The sequence below is a fragment of the Sinocyclocheilus grahami genome, unplaced genomic scaffold, assembly GCF_001515645.1.
Source record: "Sinocyclocheilus grahami isolate Dianchi unplaced genomic scaffold, SAMN03320097.WGS_v1.1 scaffold255.1, whole genome shotgun sequence".
NCBI classification, from domain to species: Eukaryota; Metazoa; Chordata; class Actinopteri; order Cypriniformes; family Cyprinidae; genus Sinocyclocheilus; species Sinocyclocheilus grahami.
In genome coordinates this window covers 1,533,796-1,556,551 of record NW_015505434.1, presented here as the reverse complement: position 1 = coordinate 1,556,551, position 22,756 = coordinate 1,533,796, and the positions used below count along the sequence as shown (strand labels likewise).

Sequence of the window (22,756 nt, the reverse complement as noted above, 5' to 3'; positions counted from 1 at the left end):
TCTGTTTTGTTCTGTCTGGAATTCATCTGGGTCCGTCTGTTATGTTTTGTATTGTTTGGTGTGTGGATTTAGGTTGGAGGGGTTGGCCATGGTACCTTGTACTGCGTGTCCACATGGAGTGCTGTGTTTAATATTACTGATTTTTCACGAGTGTGTGTCATGGGTATTGAGTGTGGGGTAGAAATCTGAGGGTCTTTGTTGGCCACCTCCCCCTTTATTTTCTCATTGTATGGTACTTGTTTTATAAGTTACTGGTAAAGACGTGTGATGTATTGAGACCTGGTGTGAAGTGTTGTATGTGTTTTTATCAAGTGTATGTTAATAAAGTGACTTTTGTTTATACCCATTATTATTATTATGCTCACCCTGCCTTTGGCAATGAACCTGTGTCCCTTTGTTTAGGGCTGTTATGTCCCGGTGTATTCTGGGTGGCGTAGTCGACTATAGGATTTCTCTTATTATTGGTAATATCCCAAACTTCTGACCACTTACTGCCACACGAGCAAAACGGTATAATTTACTGTATGGTAGGCTAATTAATAAACAAGACATGTAAGATATAGCCTATAAGACATCTGTCATGTATTATTTTAAATGATTTAGATGATTTATTATTAATGTTTTTTTAAATCAATTTATTATTGTAATTAATGGATAACACACTACTCAATATAAGAATACTTCTTTATTATTTGGCATAATGAAGAAGTCCATTTGACAAGGAAAAACTGTAGATTAAGCCAGCAGGATAAGGTGAATGGTTTATTCCTTAAGAAATAAATAACGATTTATGTGTCAGTGTAGCAACGTTTTTTTTTTTTATTAAAGAAGAATGATTGAACAAACAAAAATATTAACAAGTAAATCCAGATACACAAAATATAAGAGCAATCTTAAACTGTAGAACAGTGTTTAAGAGAAGAAAAATAAATAAAATAAACTAACCACATCGTAAAAACAAAAAACACAATTTTTAAAAAATTATTAAACAAACAACTAAACAATAGTTCAAATGTTCTTCCTTTTTCCTTAGGACATATTCACAGATTGCAGCGGGGGAGCTATATCAGAAAACAAATTCTCCATGAAATCTAACAATATGTCATTCTTTTTGTTATTAATTTGCATTAGAGACTTTTTCAAAGCTTCCATTTCTGATAAAAATAGATTACACTTTGGTATGCATTTCGAAAATTTCTGTTTATGAATATACTATTTACCATGCAAAATGTAAAAGTTAATGACAATCATTTTACGTTTGTGTGAATAAGTACAAATAACATATTTTAAAGATAACATAAACATTTCTTCGCATAAATAGAAAGGCACTAACATCAGACCAAAATCTAAGAGACAAATCACAATTATAAAACAAATGACAAGTCTTCCTCACGTGTGTTACAAAAATTGCAATTATTGTCAATGTCCATGATTTTAGAAATAGCTACTTTACATGGGTACATTTTGTGAAGTATTTTGAAATGCACCTCTTTAACTTTATTCAAAATACAAAATTTGTAAGGATTTGACCAGGTCGTTTTCCAATTAATATCAGAAATGTTTGCGTTCCAAAAGAACTTTCCTCTAGGGGAGATTTTATGATTTGATTTCAAAATGTGTCTAATATTTTTATTATTACAAGAGGAAGAAAATATTTCAATACCATTAATTTTTTAATTCTGGAAATATCCTTTCATTGCTTCCAAAAGAGAGAAGATTATTTATTCGTTGTATCAACCCATTTGGAATAGCTTTAACCACTTGTTGAAATTATTTAAAGGGGATGGGAAAGTTGTAAACATGCATAAAGTCTTCATAAGACAGAATGTTTCCTCTCTCATAGAACATATCTATAACAAAATATATATTTCAAACCACCTATGCAAAAATAACTATTTATTCATACAAGTAATAAGACAATTGTTCCATAAAAGCATTTTATGTGGAGAAAAGTTGTGATGGAAACAATTTTTCCAAGCCAGTAATACCTGCTGGTGAAATTTAGATAATTTAATAGGTAACATTCCTGGAAGAAAGTTACATTTCAGAAGAAAAGATAACCCTCCAAGTTTTTGAAAGATACACTGTGGGATAAAGAACCACATAGAATTATCTTTTTTTTAGACAATTTCTTAATTAAGTTTAAAAGTATTGTTAATGTAAAGAAATATATTTATCATCTCTAAGCCACCTTCTACACTTTTGCCTGATATAATGTCCTTTTTTAACTGGTAAGGTTTATTTTTCCATATAAAATCTAAGAAGGATTTATTGATATCTTTGGAAATGTCCTCACCAACATACATGGAAAGAGCAGGGTAAACAAATCTAGAAAGGCCTTCAGCTTTGGACAGTAATACTCACAAAAATGGTAAGATCCCTTTGTAGCCAATTATTCAAGATACGTTTAGTTTTCTTGATTTTTGACATACTATTCAATTGTTCACATGTAGTTTTATTTTTATTTTTACAAATATAGATTCCCAGATATTGAACAGAGTCTTTTACTGGTATATTTTCAATAGGTAAGTAATTGTGTATGTATAAAATTTCACATTTATGAAGATTAAGCTTTAGACCAGAAGATTTAGTGAATTTGGTAATACAATCCAGGGCTGTTTTCACTTATAATGCAGTGTCTTCTGCCAATTGAGAAATTTTGACTTCTCTATCAAATATTTTTAATCCCAAAATGCTTTGATTGTTTAAAATTGGAACAGAGAGAAGTTCAGCAACTAACAAAAACAGAAAGGGAGACATCGGACAACCTTGGTGTACACCACGATGGATTCCAAATCTTTTAGAGGTTCCCGTATTCAAAATAACAGAACTATTAATATCCTTGTAAAACATTTCTATAATATCAATGAAATTATTCTCAAACCCAAAAACTTTCAGAGAGTGAAGTAAGAAGCCATATTCAATTGTATCGAAGGCTTTACAAAAATCTAAAAACAAAATAAGAGCCCCTGACTCTATCAGGTCAGAATAGTCTAAAGGTCAAAAATAAGACGAATATTGTTACTAATATATCTATTTTTCATAAAGCCTGTTTGAGATTCATTAATAATTTGATCTAGTCCTGATTTTAATCTTCTAGCATATACTAATGCAATCAATTTGTAATCTGTATTCAAGAGAGTGATAGGTCTAGTTATCAATATCCAAACAATCTTTATCTAGCTTAGGGATCAGGGAGATTAAGCCTTGTTTCATAGTTGTCGCCAATTCCTTCTATTTAATACAATCATTGAACATGAAGAAAAGTGGCTCTTCTAAAATATACCAGAAATGTTGGTAAAACTCAATCGAAAGTCCATCAGGTCCTGGACTCTTACCTTTGTTCATACGTCGAAGAGCTAACTGCAATTCTTCTCTTTTAAGATCAGAATCACAAAGATTTTTAAAGTCATTATTTATCAATGGAATAAAATGTTGACTGTTATCAGTAAACGCTTTGCAGATATCATAATTAAAGTCAGATTGATATCATTTTTAGGGTAGGGTCCTCACATAAGGAGTTATTAATACACAATGCTGACAATGATTTTCTCTTAAAATACCTTTTTTCAAGGGCAAAAAAATATGCTGTGTTCCTCTAGCCCAGGGCTGTCCAAACTCGGTCCTGGAGGGCCGGTGTCCTGCAGAGTTTAGCTCCAACTTGCCTCAACACACCTGACTGGAAGTTTCTATCCCCTTGTCCAAATACACACTTGCGGTCTTGGCCACTTGAGAGCACATGCGCGCGACAGGAAGTAAGTGTGCAAGTCTGTCCCATGTCTTCAAAATGTCAAAGTGCAGTGCCCTTAATGGATACTAAATCCACACTATCTCGAATACCGCTCCAGAGCGCTATTCAAGGCTAAGTGTACCCCATCATGCATCATGTTCTGGAAATAAATCGTGAGACTTTTTGCCGAGATCTCACGAGAGGTCACGGAAACCTTTCCAATGTAAGTTAAATATTAATATAATAATTAGATACTACAAATAATTAGGTAGAAAACCAGTGCTTTTACTTTTATTGGTGCAAAGATGAGTTGTGGTGATATTTATTTTGTACAACATTTGCAACTGCTTTTTATCATTTAATTAGAAGCACCACAAATTAAAATTGTCATGTTATAGGGACTACTGAACAGACATTTAGAAGTTGATTTTAAAATGCAAAGTATTTCAAATTAAAATAAAGCTGTGTAAGCATTTGAATTTTTACAACACTATAAGTGTGTCCCATCAGGTAATGAAAAGTTAGACACAAGTGTGGGTATTTGGACAAAGCCTATGCCTAGTAAGAGCTTGATTAGCTGGTTCAGGTGTGTTTAATTAGGGTTGGAGCTAAACTCTGCAGGACACCGGCCCTCCAGGATCGAGTTTGGACAGCCCTGCTCTAGCCCTTTTCTATCCACTTAGCTCTTGAGCGCATGAAAGCTCCATTAACCTTCTTCTTCTTTTGTCTTTAATGGCGGTTGGCAAACCTGCATTTCCGTCACCTACTGGGATGGAGTGTGAGGCCTCGATGAACGAATATATTACCGGTATATACTACTAAATAATAAAAAAAAAAAAACCTGCATTCTTCTAATCAACTCTGTATCTCTCAGATATTTTAGAAGAAAATCATAAACCCTTAGATGTTTCTGTGCATTCTGAAATATATTCATAACTGAAATGTCATTGATTTCCATATCTCTTAGTTTTTCAACAAGTTGCTTTCTTTGCCTATTCTATGCCTCACAATGTAAAAGCTGTTCAACTGTTTGTTATTCCACAGTAACTGCAGCTATCTGACTCACTTTTTCCTATTATATGCAATGAATAATTAAGGTTAGAGTGTCCTACACGGATCCTGGTTATAACAGTATCTTCTCTTCTGTTTCCATATACCTTTCTATCAATCCCCACTTTCTGTTGAATGCTAAATAAGTGTCTCCCTTTTGATTTATTCCGTACGCCTTGCCACATACTTCCAACTGCTCTCCATTAACCTTGTTAGTATACAAGTCATTAAGTTTAGCTTGTAAAGCATGGACACTGGAGCGCACTATGCTGTATTGGGGAGAGGTCAGTGTGGCAACGCAAGTGTGAGGTCCTGACATTATGTGCGCGCGTTCAGATGACGTACGTGTGTTTCAACAGCTGATTGAAAGAGGTCGCAGTTCACCAAATAGCTCGCGACGTTAATCTTCTGAAAATATATATTTCGGCTTTCGGTGTGATTTATATCCAGTTCTGTAGCCAGATATCTTCGGAATGACGTGATTCGGTGAGTGTCGATGGTTATTGGCCTCTTTTAGTAAGGACTGGAGATAAAATCTTGTTTTTGCTAAGTCAGTGCTGTGGCATTTGTGTGTATCTGCTTTGTTTCGATTCCTAAGTCAGGCTGCTTAGCTGCTGACATTGTCGATAACGATAGAAACAAACCGGGTAACTTATTTAACGTAAAAACAGTGTGTGCGGTTATTTCTGTTTCGTTTTTTTTATTGTGTCGTGCTACTAAATACTTTGTTTAATTCTTTGCTGCTCTTTGTGTCAGTCAAGCTAGCTAGCAGAGTAGTTAGCAGGTAGCTTTATCTCAATGACAGCTTTAGAGAAAACACTTCTGTTCTCACGTTTAACAAACAACAACATAAGTTGTTGATTCTTTCTAGAATGTTCTGTCTAGGGGAGTAACACACAATAAATGCACATTTGTCAGGGTTGATTTTTTTTGTAGAAAAACATTGTTTACGTTAGCAGTTGGACTTTTCTCTCATACTAGCAGCTTTGTCATTTTTCGGAGTGCTTAAGACATACTACTTTGTATTTAACTCATTTAAACATCCTTTACATCTTTAGGTCAGTGTTCTATTCAGGGCTCGCAAGCTTTCTAAATCCCTGGTAGCACTTCGGGCAGGTACTCTTCAGATTTTGGTAGCCCGAAAATTTATTTAACTAGCCCAAATAAAAAAAGAGCTTTAAAAAAATAAATAAATACATATATAGAAAATCAGATAGGAGTTTAAATGTCAATCAAAAATATTTTCAATACACAAATATCAACAGATATGAAGGAAGGAATTTTATTTCACTATTTACAGGGTGTCTGCAGCATTTTTACAAGGCGATTTATGACCCATTTTAAGAGCTGCACAAGTAAAATGAACACGGTACGAGTGGGGTTGGACAATGTCTATGGTAACATAAAGTGCTGAGCCATAAAATTACATGATTTACAGTTCAGATACAGGTTTCCACAAAAACAAAAATCTTATACAACAGCATTTCAGCCTTTAGACCATTTTTATGAAAAGGGATAAATCAAGGATATAAATGTTTAATTTAAAACGCATAAATATTACTGTCTTAATTGTTTAGATTTTTAGAAGGCACATTACCTTCTTTCTCATTTATAACTCAATGTGTTTGCTGCGTAAAAACACGAGTTGATATTTGCATCGATATGACCATAAACAGCAAGAAAGGCTTATTCGAAATGCAAATTCATTCTCTGCCACGCGGTGGCGCTTTACGGCTGTACACAAAGCAGCTTCGCGCTCATAAACACTGCTTTATCAGGAATTATAGGTCAAATGCAATTAAAATGCCAATGACATGTTTATGAGGACAGTCGGTTCCCTTCAGATACATTCAAATAAAGACATCCGCGCCGCGTTTTGACTTGAAACCTGTAACGCTCATATTTATTAAATGACATAATTGCCTTTTGAAGTTTAATCCAGCCATATCACGACTCTTGTGTTTCCGTCCCCAACTGTAAGACCTCTTGAAATTATAATTAAGACATTTTTTATACCATTTAACGTATTTGAAACTTTTTATGGCCTTAAGTTTGATACAACTCACTTTAGGAGTTTTTTAAGGACCCGCAGGAGATTTGCATTTAAGAAACATTTTGGTAGCCCGACTGGAAAACACAATAGCCCCGGGACGTCGGGCTAGCAATTTTGCGAGCCCTGATATTAATGCCAAGAATTGGCAGCATTAAAAACATAAAAACAGTAACCAAATATTCTGAGAGGGTTGTACATCTATTGGGTCTCCACAGGGCAGTGCACTGTCATCAATTCTTTTTTTACCTTTATACAAATGAGTGTCAAAAGTTATGAGGATAATTATATTGTTAAATATGCGGATGATACAGTTTCCCTTTCCTATCAAGCTCAAAGGGTGACGATAGTCATGCACTTATTAAAGGGGTCATATGATGCTTTTTTAAAGATCATTATTTGGTGTAACAGCGTGACAGACACAGTGATGATGCAGTACACAAGCCACGGTTAAGACAGATGACTCCACTGTGATGTGACCCTGTGTCTCTCTCTCTCTCTCTCTCTCTGTCTCTCGCACACACACACCGCTCTCTCTTGCTCGCGCGCACGCACACACACCGCTCTCTCTCTCGCTCGCGCGCGCACGCACACACACACCGCTCTCTCGCGCAGGCACACACACACCGCTCTCTCTCTCGCTCGCGCGCGCACGTACACACACCGCTCTCTCTCTCTCTCTCGCTCGCGCGCGCACGTACACACACACCGCTCTCTCTCGCTCGCTCGCGCACGCACACACACACACACACACACACACCGCTCTCGCTCGCGCGCGCACACACACACACGATGCGCAAAACTCGCATTTGAACAGTCAATAGCAAATACTTAAACTAATAACAAAACAGTAGCTGATTCTGAATTACCACCTCTCCTAGGTTCACGAAACGGTCGTCCATAAAATGCATTGCTGTTCTGTTGTAAGTAATCTTAAAGATTCCTAAATGCATCTACTTCTGGAAGGCCAAATAAAGTGCTTTTGCTTTCGCCTAGAAACACACAGCGTCTCCCTGACATGCTGCTTCAACACTAACTGCGGTTACTGAAACCACGCCTTCTTTCTTTGCGTGAACATTTTGGCAGAATTATGCTAATATTTCCACATAGTGAGGTAGATATGTGGGGGCGTGTTAGAACGAGCTGTTTTAGGGGGGTGTGGCAGAGTCTTAACTTTGATAAAGAATATCTCTTTGGTTTTGAGACTTTAGACTTTGCAACTTCAGGGATCTTATCTATGCACAATCAGCTTGTAACACTCCAAAGAGAAAGGAAAACTTGAAATCGCATCATATGACCCCTTTAAGTTTATCACATGCTGCAATGAGGCAGAGTTGAGACTAAATATAACGAAAACAAAAGAGATGGTGATTGATTTCAGGAAAAAAAAAAACGCTCCAAAGGTGCAACCAGCGCTTATTAAGGACAAAGAGGTTGATAAGAGTAGAGGAGTATAAATACTTTGGAACCATTTTTGATACAACCTTAAAGTTTCAGCAAAATACAGAGGCTATCATCAAGAGGGTTCACCAAAGAATGTTTGCCCTGAGGAAACCGAACTCTTTCTGTGCACAAAAATCTATATTGAGTGTATTTAATAATACTTTTATTGAGAGCGGCTTGAGTTTTCATTCCTATGCAAGTTTCCATCTAAAGAATAAAAATAGCATCCAAACTGTAGTTAGGACTTGCTCAAAAATTACTGGTGTGCCACTGCGAAGCCTAACTGAATTTCATGAGCAGCAACTGATAAGGAAAGCTTGGAGTATCATGCACATGCACTTTGAGATAATGCGTTCTGGCAGACGGCTTAGAAGTATTAAGTGTTTGACCAACCGATATAAGTTTACCTTTGTACCAGAAGCCATTCGTATTTGTAATTTGAATTTCATTAAGGACTCTTAATATGTCTGTCTGTGTCATTTATAAATTTCATAAGTGGTTGAATTTACTATGAAGCTTGTTGTATTGATGTAATTTGTAATTATGTGAAAGTGTCTGTATTAGGCTAATGTTTCTTCTGTGATTCAATTCTTGTTTTTATGTTTATTTGGGAAGAAGTCTGTGATGTGGTGCCCATGCCCTACTGAATTTTCCCCTCTGGGATTAATAAAGTAAACATTAATTAATAAACCAAACTAACTAAACTAATAATGAAATTATCTTATCTTATTATATATATATAAAACATCTTTATTGAGAATAAAAAGATTGTATATTACTCAAAGAATACATAAAATGTACATTTCTTCACAGAAAATTAAATAAATAATTATAAACTTAGTATGAAAAGGGTCTGTTTTCGAAGAGTCACATATTTGTCAGGAAGCCTGTGACTTGAAGCAAGGTCATGATTATTACAATTATTCTTTTAATTGTTGAATTTATTAAATTTTTTTAAAGTATTATTTAATCAATTTACGGTATTAATTGATTAATTAATATAATATACTATTCAATATAAGAATACTTCATTATTTTGAATATTAAAAAAAAAAACATTTGAAAAGGAAGTTTGGAGCTAAATGACTTTTTACATAATACTTTGCAATAAACACAATAGTTAGTGGGTAATTGTTTCTTTAAAGTGATGACAATAGGAGAAACTGGGTGAAATACTCTCATTAACTTTAGTTAGTTAATTTTTCAATTTAGTTCAGTGTATTTTAGTTTAATTAATTTAGTTTTTGTTGAGCAGAGGCAGGTTTTTTTTTTTTTTTTTTATATATATATGGCCATACATGACTAATACTTTGACACAATCAGGAATTGCACCAGAAATAATATCATTCTCTCTCATCTACAGTTACAGCTCCATTGGCTTAGCTCACCTTTCCTGTGGTGCAATACAGTCCAGCCATGGATAAGATTTTGGAAGCACTGGTCAGCTCCTCTCATCCTCTGACTGTCAAACGGGCTATTGTGAAAAAAGTCATGGAGGCTGCAGAAAAGGAAGTGACCGAGGAGCAGTGCCAGGCCTTGTACCATCTCACCACCCGCCTTATTCTCCTGGGCGAGGATGCTTTTCAGCGACAGGTTGGCCTCCAAGTGCAAGAAGCGTACGCACGTTACCATCGTGATGAGTTTGCCCGCTTCTTCAGCAAGGAATGCGTACTTGGTCTCCTACAGCAGGGCTATGGCTCTTTGGACTGCAGAGACCCTGCCATCTTGGACTTTCTACACGGTTCCCTTCGACTGCTCATCAGCTGCCCGGCTGTGTTGGAATTGGCACCATTGCTTCAGACGGAGGTCCTACGCATCATCTGTGAACGGCCAGAACCAGCAACTTGTGCCAAGCTGGCCACCATACTGACGGACTTCCCTCAGTGCGTCCCTCGAGAGAAGGCTGGAGTTCTTTTTTGTCAGCAGCTTGTGCGCACCTTTGCGTATTTCCACTGTCCTGCCACTGAAGAGCGGGAGTTGCGGGAGTATGTGACTCAGGTGACCAGGGTGAGCGTGCTGCTGCAAGGCATCTGGAAGGCCGAGCCGGCCACGCTGCTACCGTCACTGCAGGAGGTGTTTGCCATCATCTCATCCACAGGTCAGTAAGCAGTGATTCCTCTTGTGATGATATTTTAAATCAAGGGAATTAATCCAAAAATTAAAATTCTCTTATTTACTCACCCTCATGTCATTCCTTCCAACCCTGTATGACTTTCTTCAGTGGAAAGTAAAAGGGGAAAAATTGGTTGCTCTTTTACACACAATTAGAATGAATGTGGATGAAGCTTTAAAAAAATGCAGAAGCACCATGAAATCTCATAAAAAGTGCCTGTAGTAGACATATAGACATGAGAATGAGTAAATGATCACCAATTTTTTATCTTTGGATGAACTAATCCAGAAACAGCATTGTTAAAATATAGTCAAGTTGTGTCAAGCTAAAGTGTACTTGCTTTTTTTTCATCTATATCAGGTTTTTTTAAATTATGAAAATAAATTAGTAATTTTAAAATAAAACCAGAATCAGAATAATTCACATAAATTATGAAAATCTGAGGAAATATTTTATTTGTTTACCTGCCTGTCATGTGACCTTTAAGCAGCATCAGAGAACCATGAACATGTGAATGTCTTGTTAAATTATTGATTATCTTAAATCTCTGGGGTTACTTTAAGTAAATATTTAGGGTAGCCTAAATACTTTAAGGGGTTTGGCTGACAAAAACGTTTGTAAATCCCTGATATAATGGGTTGGTATAGACATCAGTCAAACCAATAGGTAGGCCTAATCTTCTTACCTTAATCAAGAAATGTGAGTCTAAATATGATAGGATGATAGGCTTTATGCAGCACATGAAAGCATCTTGCCCTGCAAAACACTATAATTACCAAAATATATTATTGTTAGGCCTATATATGTGTTAATGTTACGATATTATAATAATTATTAAAAAATATTAAAATACATAATTTTTACTATTCTTTGTATATTTTACTTATACTTTGTTTTTATATTTTATATATATTTTTAATATTATAAAATGCCTCCTAGACATATACTATTTTAATATGCATGTGTTTTGTATTCTGAATGTTCTGAGGAACCTCTAAAGGAATATAATAATAATAAAAATTATAATAATTAAAAGTTTAATATTATGCTAATTAGACTACATGTGTAAGTGGGAATTGGCAAGTATCTGCAATGTGTTTTGTTTTCATTTCAGACCCTTCATTTGAACCCTCCATTGCTCTAGCATGCCTGGTCCAGCACATCCCTCTGCAAATGATCACAGTCCTCATCAAAAGCCTCACCACTGACCAGAATGTTAAAGATGCCAGTATGACACAAGCACTCTGCAGGTCAGACTGTGTGCGCGCGCTGTGTAAAGCTTGTGAATAGTGCTTTTGTGTCTGTTTAAAAGACTAAGCCCTTGATCCAACTGCAATCATGTTGTTTTCTCTACTTCTTGTGCGCTTCAAGTATGTGGTAATTGCATTTATGCAACTCATTTAGAAAGAGTGTAGTGTTCATCATGGCTTAACAGATTTTAAATGAGTAGTAATTGTTTTGTTGTTGTTGTTGTTTTTTTCTCTGGTTGAATGTTGAGGTCAAAATGTTGGCAGTTTTCTTTTTTGTGGCACTGTTACTGTTATATAAGGCTTTTATTTTATATGTTGCCTGTCCTGACCCTGTTTTCTCTCTCCATCTTTTTCAGGATGATTGACTGGTTGTCCTGGCCTCTAGCCAATCATGTGGACACTTGGGTCATTGCTTTATTAAAGGGACTTGCTGCTGTTCAAAAGTTCACCATCCTCATAGATGTCACACTGCTCAAAATTGAACAGGTTTGTGTGTTTGTATGTACTCCTAAAAGAGCACATGTTTAGAGAATTACAAGCAACACCAGCATAAGAGTTCTGATTTGTGGAAGGTATTGAGAAGTGGAATGGATCAGAATTTAGTTGGTTATTTGAGTTTATCAAAAACATTTTTTCGTTGATACCTAAGAATTGGTTGGTGAGACCTGCCTGGCAGAGACTTTTCTATGTGTTTATGTGTATGAATGTGGTTTTGTTTGTCTGTTTGCAGGTCTTTAATCGTCTTTGGTATCCTATTGTGAGACAGGGAGCGCTGGTGGTTCTTTCACATATGCTGCTTAGTTTCCAGCACTCTCCTGAAGCCTTCCACTTAGTAAGGCCACTATGGACATTGCTTCTCTTTCTCCCTTTCAAAAAACCCTAGTTTTAAAACCCCTTGTGCCATCAGATCTTCCCATCAATAAGTGCTCAAAGCCTAATTAAGCCTTCATAGATTACTTTTTTTATATATTTTTTTTATAAATCTGTTTTTCCCTTTTAATATTGAAATGAGTTAGAACATTCTAAAGATTTGTAGTGCTTTTAAGGACCTGTTGTTTTTAGTGTCTGATTTTAGCATTTTAATATCTGCTTTGTCATAATTTCAATGTGATGTGAATTATTTTACCCGTCATTTATACTAGGTGGTTCCTCATATAGTCCCACTTGTAAAGTCTTTGAAGAACGATGGCCTTCCCAACAGCAAAACCTTCCTGCTGCAATTTGCAGAACTTGTCCACTGCATGATGTACCAGTATTCCGGCTTCCCAGACCTCTATGACAACATTCTTGAATCCATTAAAGTAAGATATAGACAGGAAATCTCTGGTTTCATCTCTTATGAACTAACTTAAATCACTGCTGAATTTATTTAGCATTTTGTCCTTGAATGTAATAAGTAATTTTATACAGAATCGTTCAAATGTTTGGGGTCGGTAAGGTTAATGTTTTTGAAAGTCTCATGCTCCTCAAGACTGCAATTGTTTGATGAAAAATACAGTAAAAACTCTAATATTGCGAAATATTGCAATTTAAAATAACTGTTTTCTATTTTAACATAGTCAAATATAATTTTATTCCTGTGATGGCAAGGTTTAATTTTTAGCAGCCGTTACTCCAGTCTTCAGTGTCACATGATCCATTAGAAATCAGTCTAATTATTCTGATCTGATGCTCAAGAAACAGTCATGTTGTGCTTTGAGTTTTTGAAAGTTTAAAAGCACAGCACTTATTTAAAATATACATCTTTTGTAACACTATAAATGTGCTTACTGTCGCTGTTCAATTTAATGCATCCTTGCTGATCAAAAAAAAAAAACTTACCGAACACAAACTTCAGAACAGTACTGTATTTCAGTGCTTCATCTGTTTTATATCCACCTCTGGTTCTGTTGTAGGAACTACCTAAACCTAATGAGGAGAAGATCAAATTTGTTCTGAACCAAAGTGCCTGGACCTCTCAGTCAAATTCATTTGCCTCAGGCCTGCTTAAGATCACAGGAAAATCAGAAACGGGGAAGACGGGACTTGTGAATCTGGGCAACACCTGCTACATGAACAGCATCATCCAAATTTTATTTATGGCTACAGAGTAAGTTTTAAATATACTGCATATTGTCTGATCTCTTTCTCAACCGTTTAACTGTCTAACATTCTCCATATGCAAATACCATTACGTTTTTATACCATTTTAATGATTGCATGTAAACACAATGTTAATAATACATGATAGAAATGATCCTCAGGCATTTAAATGTTTAAAATATTTATAATGCTTTTTCAACTGCAAGATATTTTTCAGCTCTAACAGTCTCTTTATAAAAGTTTCAGACGGCATGTTATGTCTCTGCATTTGAATGGCTGCAACACCCTCATGAAGAAGCTCCAGCTTCTATTTGCCTTCTTGGCCCACACACAGGTATGTTTATCTTCTGCGCAGTATTCTGTCTGTCCTCTGAAACATTGCAACGCTTGGCATTACTGGGTAGGGGTGTTAAATGAGACTGTTAAGCATACCTGCTGGTGATTATTTATCATGTTATATGCCCACCAGAGAGCAGCATATTCTCCAAGGAGTTTTTTGGAGGTTTCTCGGCCACCATGGTTTACAGCTGGATCCCAGCAAGACTGCTCAGAGTATTTGCGCTTTCTGCTGGACAGGTAAACTCCGAAAATGGCTATGGCATCCTTTCCTATAACTATAAGAAAGATGTATGTTTAAAGCCTTCTACACACTGCACAATTTTTGGCTGTCCCAGACGAAAGATTGGCATTGTGAAACAATCGTGGTGATTTCTGTGAGCGTGGCTCCTCAACGGTGGTCCAGTGAGAGAGGTTCAAAGACGGCCGTTGTCACGGTCTTGCGACCAAAGATAGTCTAAGATAGATCATTTTCTGACAGTGTCAGAAATTCAGCATGATCATCGCACAGTGTGTTTGCTTCTACGACCCACGTTTACTGACCAACCAATAAAAATGCGACATGAAATCAATGCGACACGGCGCTAAAACATAAAACTGCTTATCTCAGACACACATAAAAAACTACAACTGGCAAAATGTGATTCATCATACTCTTTTTGTTTAGCACTAGCGCATGCTGATAACATTTTATTCTTCATGCGTCGTAGCCTACGTGTCAATAGGTGTCATCATTGTACAGTCTGCATACATGTCGTACTCAAGTTTATCAGATCCATGTCGCACAGTGTGATTTGCAATAATCTGCTAAAAGAGTTGCTCTAGGCCGTTTTCCTGTGAGTGCTTAAAGGGGTGGTGGATTGCGATTTCACTTTTTTTAACGTTAGTTAGTGTGTAATGTTGCTGTTTGAGCATAAACAATATCTGCAAAGTTACCAAGCTGAAAGTTCAATGCAAACGGAGATATTGTCTTTTAAAATTCTGGCAGTTTAATGCCTACAATAACGGCTGGTAGGGACTACAACAAGTTACTTCCCGGGTTCGTGACGTAACAAACCCAGATAAACCCCACCCTCGGGAAAAGTCAGCAAAGGGGGCGAGGCCATGCTGCGCTGCTTTAAAGAAAAGAGAGAGAAAACTAGAGGTGCACGTAAAAATCTATTCATATATGAATCGTGATTCTGTCTTCTAAAGATTCTAATGGATTCACAAGTTTCAAAATCAATGTTCTTAAGCAGCGATTCTCAATCCTGTTCCTCGCGTCCCCCTGCTCTGCACACGCTCTGCATCTCTCTCTCTCTCAGCTCAGCTCCAGCAATGAACTGTTCCAATTATACTCTTATTTTCACATAGCTATGAGAAGCGTTAAACACGGACGCGCGTGCAGTTGCTGTACTGTATTAAAGCTTTAACCATCAAGCAGCGCTTCTCTCTCCTGCTTCCCCCGTCCCCCTCCTCCCCTCTCTCTCTCTCTCTCTCTCTCTCTCTCTCTCTCTCTCTCTCTCTCTCTCTCTCTCTTGTGTGTACTTTCCACATTTTCAAAATGACTTCCATCATTTTGAGAGATAAAATGCCCGAAAACCATTCAGTTTTCCTATTAGATGGGATATTTAAATAAAGAGGATATTGTATACCTATTAAATTAATATTTAATATATTATTTGTCTAAGTAATAACATTTTGTTTTTACATTGCCACAGTTCTTCTGGATTTAGTCTGTCTCAGTTTTTTTCTGTTTCTTCATGCAATCCCTGGTGTGATCAGATCTCTGTGTGGAGCACTGACTGTTGTCAGACTCCTTGTGCATACAAAAATCTTACTGGATTATTACAATTAATGGCAAAAAGAATGTTTGGAAATGTAAACATATATTTCCCACTGACACACTACAGCAAAAGATAACTGGCTTATACAAAAAAAATAACTTGACTTAAAACCATTTTTTTGTTGGTGAAAATACCAGTGGCCTAATAGTAGTGTATATCATTTTGTAATAATCTGTTATCTGCAAATAAATATGACATTTATCTGATTGAGTATTTTAATTGATTATAAGCCTAAAAACAATAAAATAATGTGTTTTCTTATTTACAACAGCAGGGGGAGTTCATGTATTTCGTGTATTTGTTATGTTCTGTCTTCCTATGTGATATGAAGGTTGCATGAAGAAGAGAAGACTCTTTCAGCCCTTCAGGTGACCAGCCCAAAACCTGAACCTGCAACCACTTCTGCTGAAACTCTTCAAGCTGCTGCAAGTCAGCCGGTCGCTGATATGCCATCACATCCAGATCCTGTGGCAGCCAATGGAGATGGTCGCACTCTAGTGGAGCGTATGTTTGGTGGTCGACTCTCTACAGCCATCCGCTGCCTGCAGTGCCACAGCCTGTCAGAAAAAGAGGAGCCATTTACAGACCTCTCTCTTGCCTTCTGCCCCTCGATGTCCAAGTGCCACGGTCCCACCGATGAGCACAAAAGCTCCTCCTCTGTGGGACCCTGCCAAGGGGCGGTGAATGGAGGCAGTGAATCCTCAGAGGGCTCAGTAAAAGAAGGTGCAGGAACCAGGATGGAGAGGCCGGTGGTGGAGCCCACACTGTCTGCACCAGATTTAGTCGACTACTTCCTGGCTCCAGAAATCCTAGAGAATGAGAACTGCTACTTCTGTGAACGCTGCGCCTCACTGCAGAGGGCCAAGAAGGTCATGCAGGTGGTGGTGGCACCGGAGTACCTCATTCTGACTTTGCTGCGCTTCTCGTACGATGCCACCTGCCACGTCCGCCGCAAGATCCTGGACAATGTAGGCATTCCGCTGCACATGAGCCTACCTTTACGCCAATACGGTATCTCCGCTTCATCATCCTCCTCAGCTGCAGCTACATCTTCCTCATCTGACTCCCCCGACAGTGGTGAGAATCTAGCTAAGAAGCTCAAGCCTTCTCAAATGGAGGATGGGATGATGGAAAACAGAATAAATAGTGAGACACATGACAGCGATTCAGAGATGCTGTCAGTGCCGTATGTTTTGAGTTCTGTTGTAGTGCATTCTGGAATGTCCTCTGAGAGCGGTCACTACTACTCGTATGGAAGGAATGTGAGTAGCACTGATGGTTATGTAGCTCACCCATGTCCTAAGACCCTGGAAAGCTCCAGCCTATCAGAGAGCTCGACCGACACACATGAGGAAATGGGATGTGCTGAGCACAAGTCCATGGACTGGTTCTTGTTTAATGACAGCCGAGTGTCTTTTACAAACTTTGAATCATTGCAGAATGTCACCAGTCGCTTCCCTAAGGACACAGCCTATGTCCTGATCTACAGGAAACAAGAGGTCAGTGGACAACCAAGCAATTCAGGGCCAGTTGTAAATGGCTCAAGACTGAGTGGAGAGCCACCCCTGCAGAAAGAGCTGATGGATGCCATTACCAAAGACAACAAACTCTTCCTACAGGTGAGAATGTTGTACTTTATGATGCTCTTATGCTTACAAAGACTGCATTTATTTGATCAAAATACAATTCATAAAGGTAATGTTGTGAAATGCTGCTAAAAAAACAAAACAAAACAAAAAAAACTGATTTGAATATGTTCCAAAATATAATTATATAATTAATTCCTGTGATGGCAAAACTGAATTTTTAGCACCCATTACTGCAGTCTTCAGTGTTACATGATCCTTTAGAAATCATTCTAATATGCTGATTTGCTGCTTAGGAAACATTACTAATTATTATCAGTGTTGAAAACATTTTTGCCACTTCATATTTTTGTGGAAACAATTAAATATTTTTTCAGGAAATTTCAAATGAACAGCATTTCATTAAAATAGATTTTTTTTGTAACCATGTAAAGGTTTTTACTGTACATTTAATGCGTTTTACTGAATAAAAGCATTCATTTCTTTAAAAAAAAGCTTTTGAACTGTAATATATAATCTGTAATCTTGTCAGTGGCATAACACTCATTTGTTTTGTCTGGGTCTTTCTTTTTTTCAAAAGTACATGCATTTCTCATACAAGACTTGCATACACATTTTCTAATGCTAATAAAAACTTAAAGTCATTTGGTGGAAATACATGTAGGGGAAAACACATAGGACAGGAAATTATGTTATAGAGAGAAAACCCTGCTGAAAACTCTCATGACATATATCGCTTAAAACATCAGGTCATTTGAAGTATATCATTTTTAATCATGAATTCACAAATGTAATTATATACTTTTTACCTTAAAGGATATTAACGTATTTTTAATCTTTGTTGAACATGATCATTAAGATACTCTTATTTTTCTAAGGTGTAATGAAAATGTTATTGTTATTCTACATGACATTTTTTTTAAGTTTTGTTAAAAATGGTTTTTCAAAATCATATGAAACCTTTTCCTTTATCTTGGACACTCTAATTAGTCAGTTGATTAGAGTTGAACCTGGAGCATAGATTTAACCCTTCGTTTCTTTTCCTGCCAGGAGCAGGAGCTGAATGCCAGAGCTCGGGCTCTTCAAGCAACCTCTGCTTCTTGCTCATTCCGACCCAATGGTTCTGATGACAACGATCCCCCTGGCAGCTGTGGACCCTCAGGTGGGGGTGGAGGAGGGGGCTTCAATACCATCAGCAGACTCGTCTTCTAAGGAAGAGTCACAGACATACTCGGAGCACTGGACAGTCCCACTGACAACACTGGACTCCATTTGTTTTGCCCTAATTGCCCACAATGTGGATAAGTGTGCCACCTCAGAACAGATGTCTTAATTTTTCTGGTTTGCGTGCTTTTTCCCATTTCCCACATTGACGTTAATTTACATTGACGTTCATTTGAAATTAATTGAAGCACTTTGAGTACTATAGGTCAGAAATGGGCATGCAATAAATTTGTACAGAATACAGTAATAATTACGTTCTCATCCTGGAATCTTAATTGTTTCAGTTTCTAAACAGAAATCTTTAGAGAATGGTTTTAAAAATTCAAGCAAATATTTTTGGACCATACTATACAGTGAACTACTTGCATTAATATTTTAATTGAAAGTTTTTCAACTTCTGGTTTGAGGATTACAGTTATATCTGTTTAGTCAATTATTTAATTACAATTAAGTTATTTTATTCATTCAGGGAATACTTTTAATTTTGTTTTTTTTAGAATTTTATGTGCCTTTCAATACTTCAGATTTTACAAAATTATTGGACTAGCTATACAATAAACACCTTGCTCTTGCTGTACAGCGTTAATATGTAATGATTATGTTTTTGCTCTATAGTGAAGACTCGTCATCACTTAACATGGTCTAATTTTATAATTTGAAATGCATGTTACAATTTATCACTGTCAGATTCTGTGTCATTTACTAGTTAAAAGATTTGAGAAGACTGTGCATATTTTATTTCAAGGTTTGAGATGTAATTTCAGTATGAAAGCTCAGTGTTATATCAAAAAAGCTGAAATTTCAGTTTTCAGGGTTCAGTTACAATAAGACACACATTTGATTTCAAGACAAGTACGTTGATACATTTTCATTACTTAAAAAAAAATATATATATATATACATACATTTTATTAATATTAAAAAACGTTTTATTTCAGCTCATTTTATTTCTATTTCTCACTTTTGTTTAGTTTAAGTAAAACCTAAAAACTATATAGACATTTAAATAATGACAAAAAAACATCAAAATTACTACAACTTTAAAATTAAAACAAAATATAAACAAACTCTAATAATATATTAAAATAACAATGGGTTATACTGAACTTCAAAGCAACAATTATAACAAGTGTTATTCCTGTGAATATTCTATGGCTCATGACATGTTCTAAGACTGAGGTTTGTTTTGACTATCAGAGCATGAGACCTTTGTTAGTCACCTTGTGGCTATCAATCCATAAGTCCACCCCCAACATCCCAGTGTCCTCCGTTTGAACCACTGTGCTCCATGTCCTTTGGTGAACCCTGACACGATGCTCGGCTTTTGAGCACACAGTCCTCTTCAAATCAGTACGGCATCATTGTCCTGGTGCATTAGCTTAGAATAGACCCTTAAGGCTGTGGTGAAGCACTCCTTAGATGCACATTTCTTAACTGAAGAACTAATACATGTAGCAAAGACGGCATCGTGGTTTTCAAATGTGGGCACCTTTAGTTCTTCATTCCCTCCAGAGCCATTAGCTTTATATCATGTTGGGCGCTGCAGCGTTGCACCACTCACACAGTCTGTAGAACCATTTGGTAAAATCAATGACTCTCAATTATTCAACAACTGAGATCTACACATGTCTTTGCTACAGTTTAGGCCACTCCCACTGACAATTTATTCTGTGACATGGAAATTGTTATCATATTGTAATAGTTCTGTAATAACCGTTTAAATAGCCACTTATATCGTCTTTAGGTTTTTAGATCAATAATCGAAGAAAACAAACAAGGTGTTGATTGTAAATTATGGCATAGACAAAAATACTTAATATAAATTATAGGCTACATCAAATATCACTCTTGAGTTGCATATTGTCATTATAACGTTTTCGTTTTTGGCTTCATTCTTGTGTTTGATTTATAACATTTACCATTTGATGAGTAATTTTAACAACAGACTTTTGTAATTGAATCTGATAAGACCATTTCTCTGGAAAAAATAATAAATGATATAAGTAAATAAATTCATAAATGCATGTAGTCTTCAACACATAACTGCAGGCTTTTTTTCTATTTAAGGTATATTTCTGCACTATAGCTTGACAATAGCACTTGTCTAATAATATTTTCATTTATTTTAGGACCTCAATCATTAAAAAATTCACTGTGAACTGAAGTGAATAAATCCAATGCTTTCTGACTAAGTACACTCCACCATCTTTCTGTCTTCTCTCTCTTTTTCTTTCTGATTTACATTTGACATCTTTAGAGTTATAATTAGTAATACAAGCCTACTGAATTTTCCATACTCGAAATTATAATAATTAACTATCATAAAAAAAGCTATGTTAAAATTAGTAGTGTCAAGAATGAACAAAATCCTTCTTTAAATTGTATAAGTGATACCTAATTTAACAATTGTATATACTGCCCTAAGTGTACTGGAAGTGCACCTCCATATTGCAAAATGTTCATTTTAATCCACAGCCTGAAATCACATGATGAAAGATTATAGGATAATAAACTGACTAAATCAATCCTTTGCAATGAGCTGCAAATTAGGCTACATTGAGTAGGCACAAAGTTTCAGAGATAACTGGGTAAGGCGTTTAGCATTCCGAAGATACCAATCCCACAAACATGAAAGTTCTGTACTCCAGCTGTTCACTTTTCATCATTATATTGCTTATTATCAGTGATACAAACTTTAATACCTTGTACTACGCTTTTTAGTGGTTTATCTTAAACTGTGCATTTCTGCCATTTTTTTTTCATTAGGCCTATTTATAAAAATATATCCTATGTGTAAAATTAATTCATGCATTAAAAAAAATAAATAAATAAATAAACTGGCAATAAAAATAAGTGGCATAACCGCAGGCTACTTGGACAGTTCAGGGGTCTCATTTATAAAATTCTCCGTAGATTTCATCCTAAAAGTGTACGTAGGCACAAAAGCTAGATTTTGCGCAAGCACAAACGTTTTCAGATTTATTAAACCATGCATACGCCAGAACCTCCGCAAAAACCCCTTTATAAATCCCAGTCAGGGGAAGATTGTGCGTACGTGCGTCTCCACCCCGACTCCTCCCCAAAATCACCATATATGGAGCTTTCAACGCCTAGTTTTACTATGCATAACCTCATCTGCATATCATTTCTATGCATATTCCCATCCACGTGACACCATGCTTAACACCGTCAAAGGTAGGAAATAATGAGATACAGACTATAAATGCCATTTGTGCAATGCACATTCATTTTTATTGCTAAAAATCATCCAGTGTCCTTGTTATGTCTTAGAATAAATATATCAAAATATCCATAAAAACTATCTAAAACAGTTCTCAGAAAAAGAATTTAGAATAGAGTCGATCTCATTCATTTCCACTGGCCCAATATTCAATTGTTTAAAAAAAAAAAAAATTCAAATCAAATTAAATTGTTGTAGTTTTGCTGATAAGGTGAACATCTTTTAGATATTTTTAGTGGAGAAATATAGCCTAGGCCTATATATTTTTGCAGTGTAAATACAATTATCTGCGCGTCATTGACAAAGTATTTTAAAAAGGAAACGTGCGAATCTTACCGTTTTCTTCAAGTTGTCTACATCCTTCAAATACAGTGGTATTTTTCATAATGTTGTGGAGATGCCTTCACACGACATCAACACTTCCGTGCAGCTGCGGTTGTACAGTAAGCTATTATCATTGTTGTACAGTAAGCTATTATCATTGTTGTACAGTAAGCTATTATCATTGTTGTACAGTAAGCTATTATCAGCATGAGACCTTTGTTAGTCACCTTGTGGCTATCAATCCATAAGTCCACCCCCAACATCCCAGTGTCCTCCGTTTGAACCACTGTGCTCCATGTCCTTTGGTGAACCCTGACACGATGCTCGGCTTTTGAGCACACAGTCCTCTTCAAATCAGTACGGCATCATTGTCCTGGTGCATTAGCTTAGAATAGACCCTTAAGGCTGTGGTGAAGCACTCCTTAGATGCACATTTCTTAACTGAAGAACTAATACATGTAGCAAAGACGGCATCGTGGTTTTCAAATGTGGGCACCTTTA

At 36.4% G+C, this 22,756-nt stretch overlaps 1 protein-coding gene across 1 annotated transcript; it reads left to right on the top strand.

Annotated features, from left to right (window-relative positions):
• The first annotated feature begins 5,144 nt into the window (after nt 1–5,144).
• usp38 (ubiquitin specific peptidase 38) lies at nt 5,145–19,164 on the top strand. The gene is made up of 11 exons (XM_016290158.1): nt 5,145–5,266; nt 9,637–10,371; nt 11,501–11,636; nt 11,993–12,122; nt 12,367–12,468; nt 12,779–12,937; nt 13,532–13,725; nt 13,959–14,052; nt 14,188–14,294; nt 16,212–17,499; nt 18,517–19,164. The coding sequence occupies exons 2-11, from the start codon at nt 9,690–9,692 to the stop codon at nt 18,676–18,678; spliced, it is 3,054 nt and encodes a 1,017-aa protein (XP_016145644.1). The 5' UTR covers nt 5,145–5,266; nt 9,637–9,689; the 3' UTR covers nt 18,679–19,164.
• The last annotated feature ends 3,592 nt before the right edge of the window (nt 19,165–22,756 follow it).

Excerpts from the sequence above, each read along its gene's own strand:
- usp38 (XM_016290158.1), top strand. The coding sequence starts at position 9,690 with ATGGATAAGATTTTGGAAGCACTGGTCAGCTCCTCTCATCCTCTGACT. Across the intron at positions 12,469-12,778 it reads CTCCTGAAGCCTTCCACTTA|GTGGTTCCTCATATAGTCCC; the intron begins GTAAGGCCACTA and ends CATTTATACTAG. Across the intron at positions 14,295-16,211 it reads TTGCGCTTTCTGCTGGACAG|GTTGCATGAAGAAGAGAAGA; the intron begins GTAAACTCCGAA and ends TGTGATATGAAG.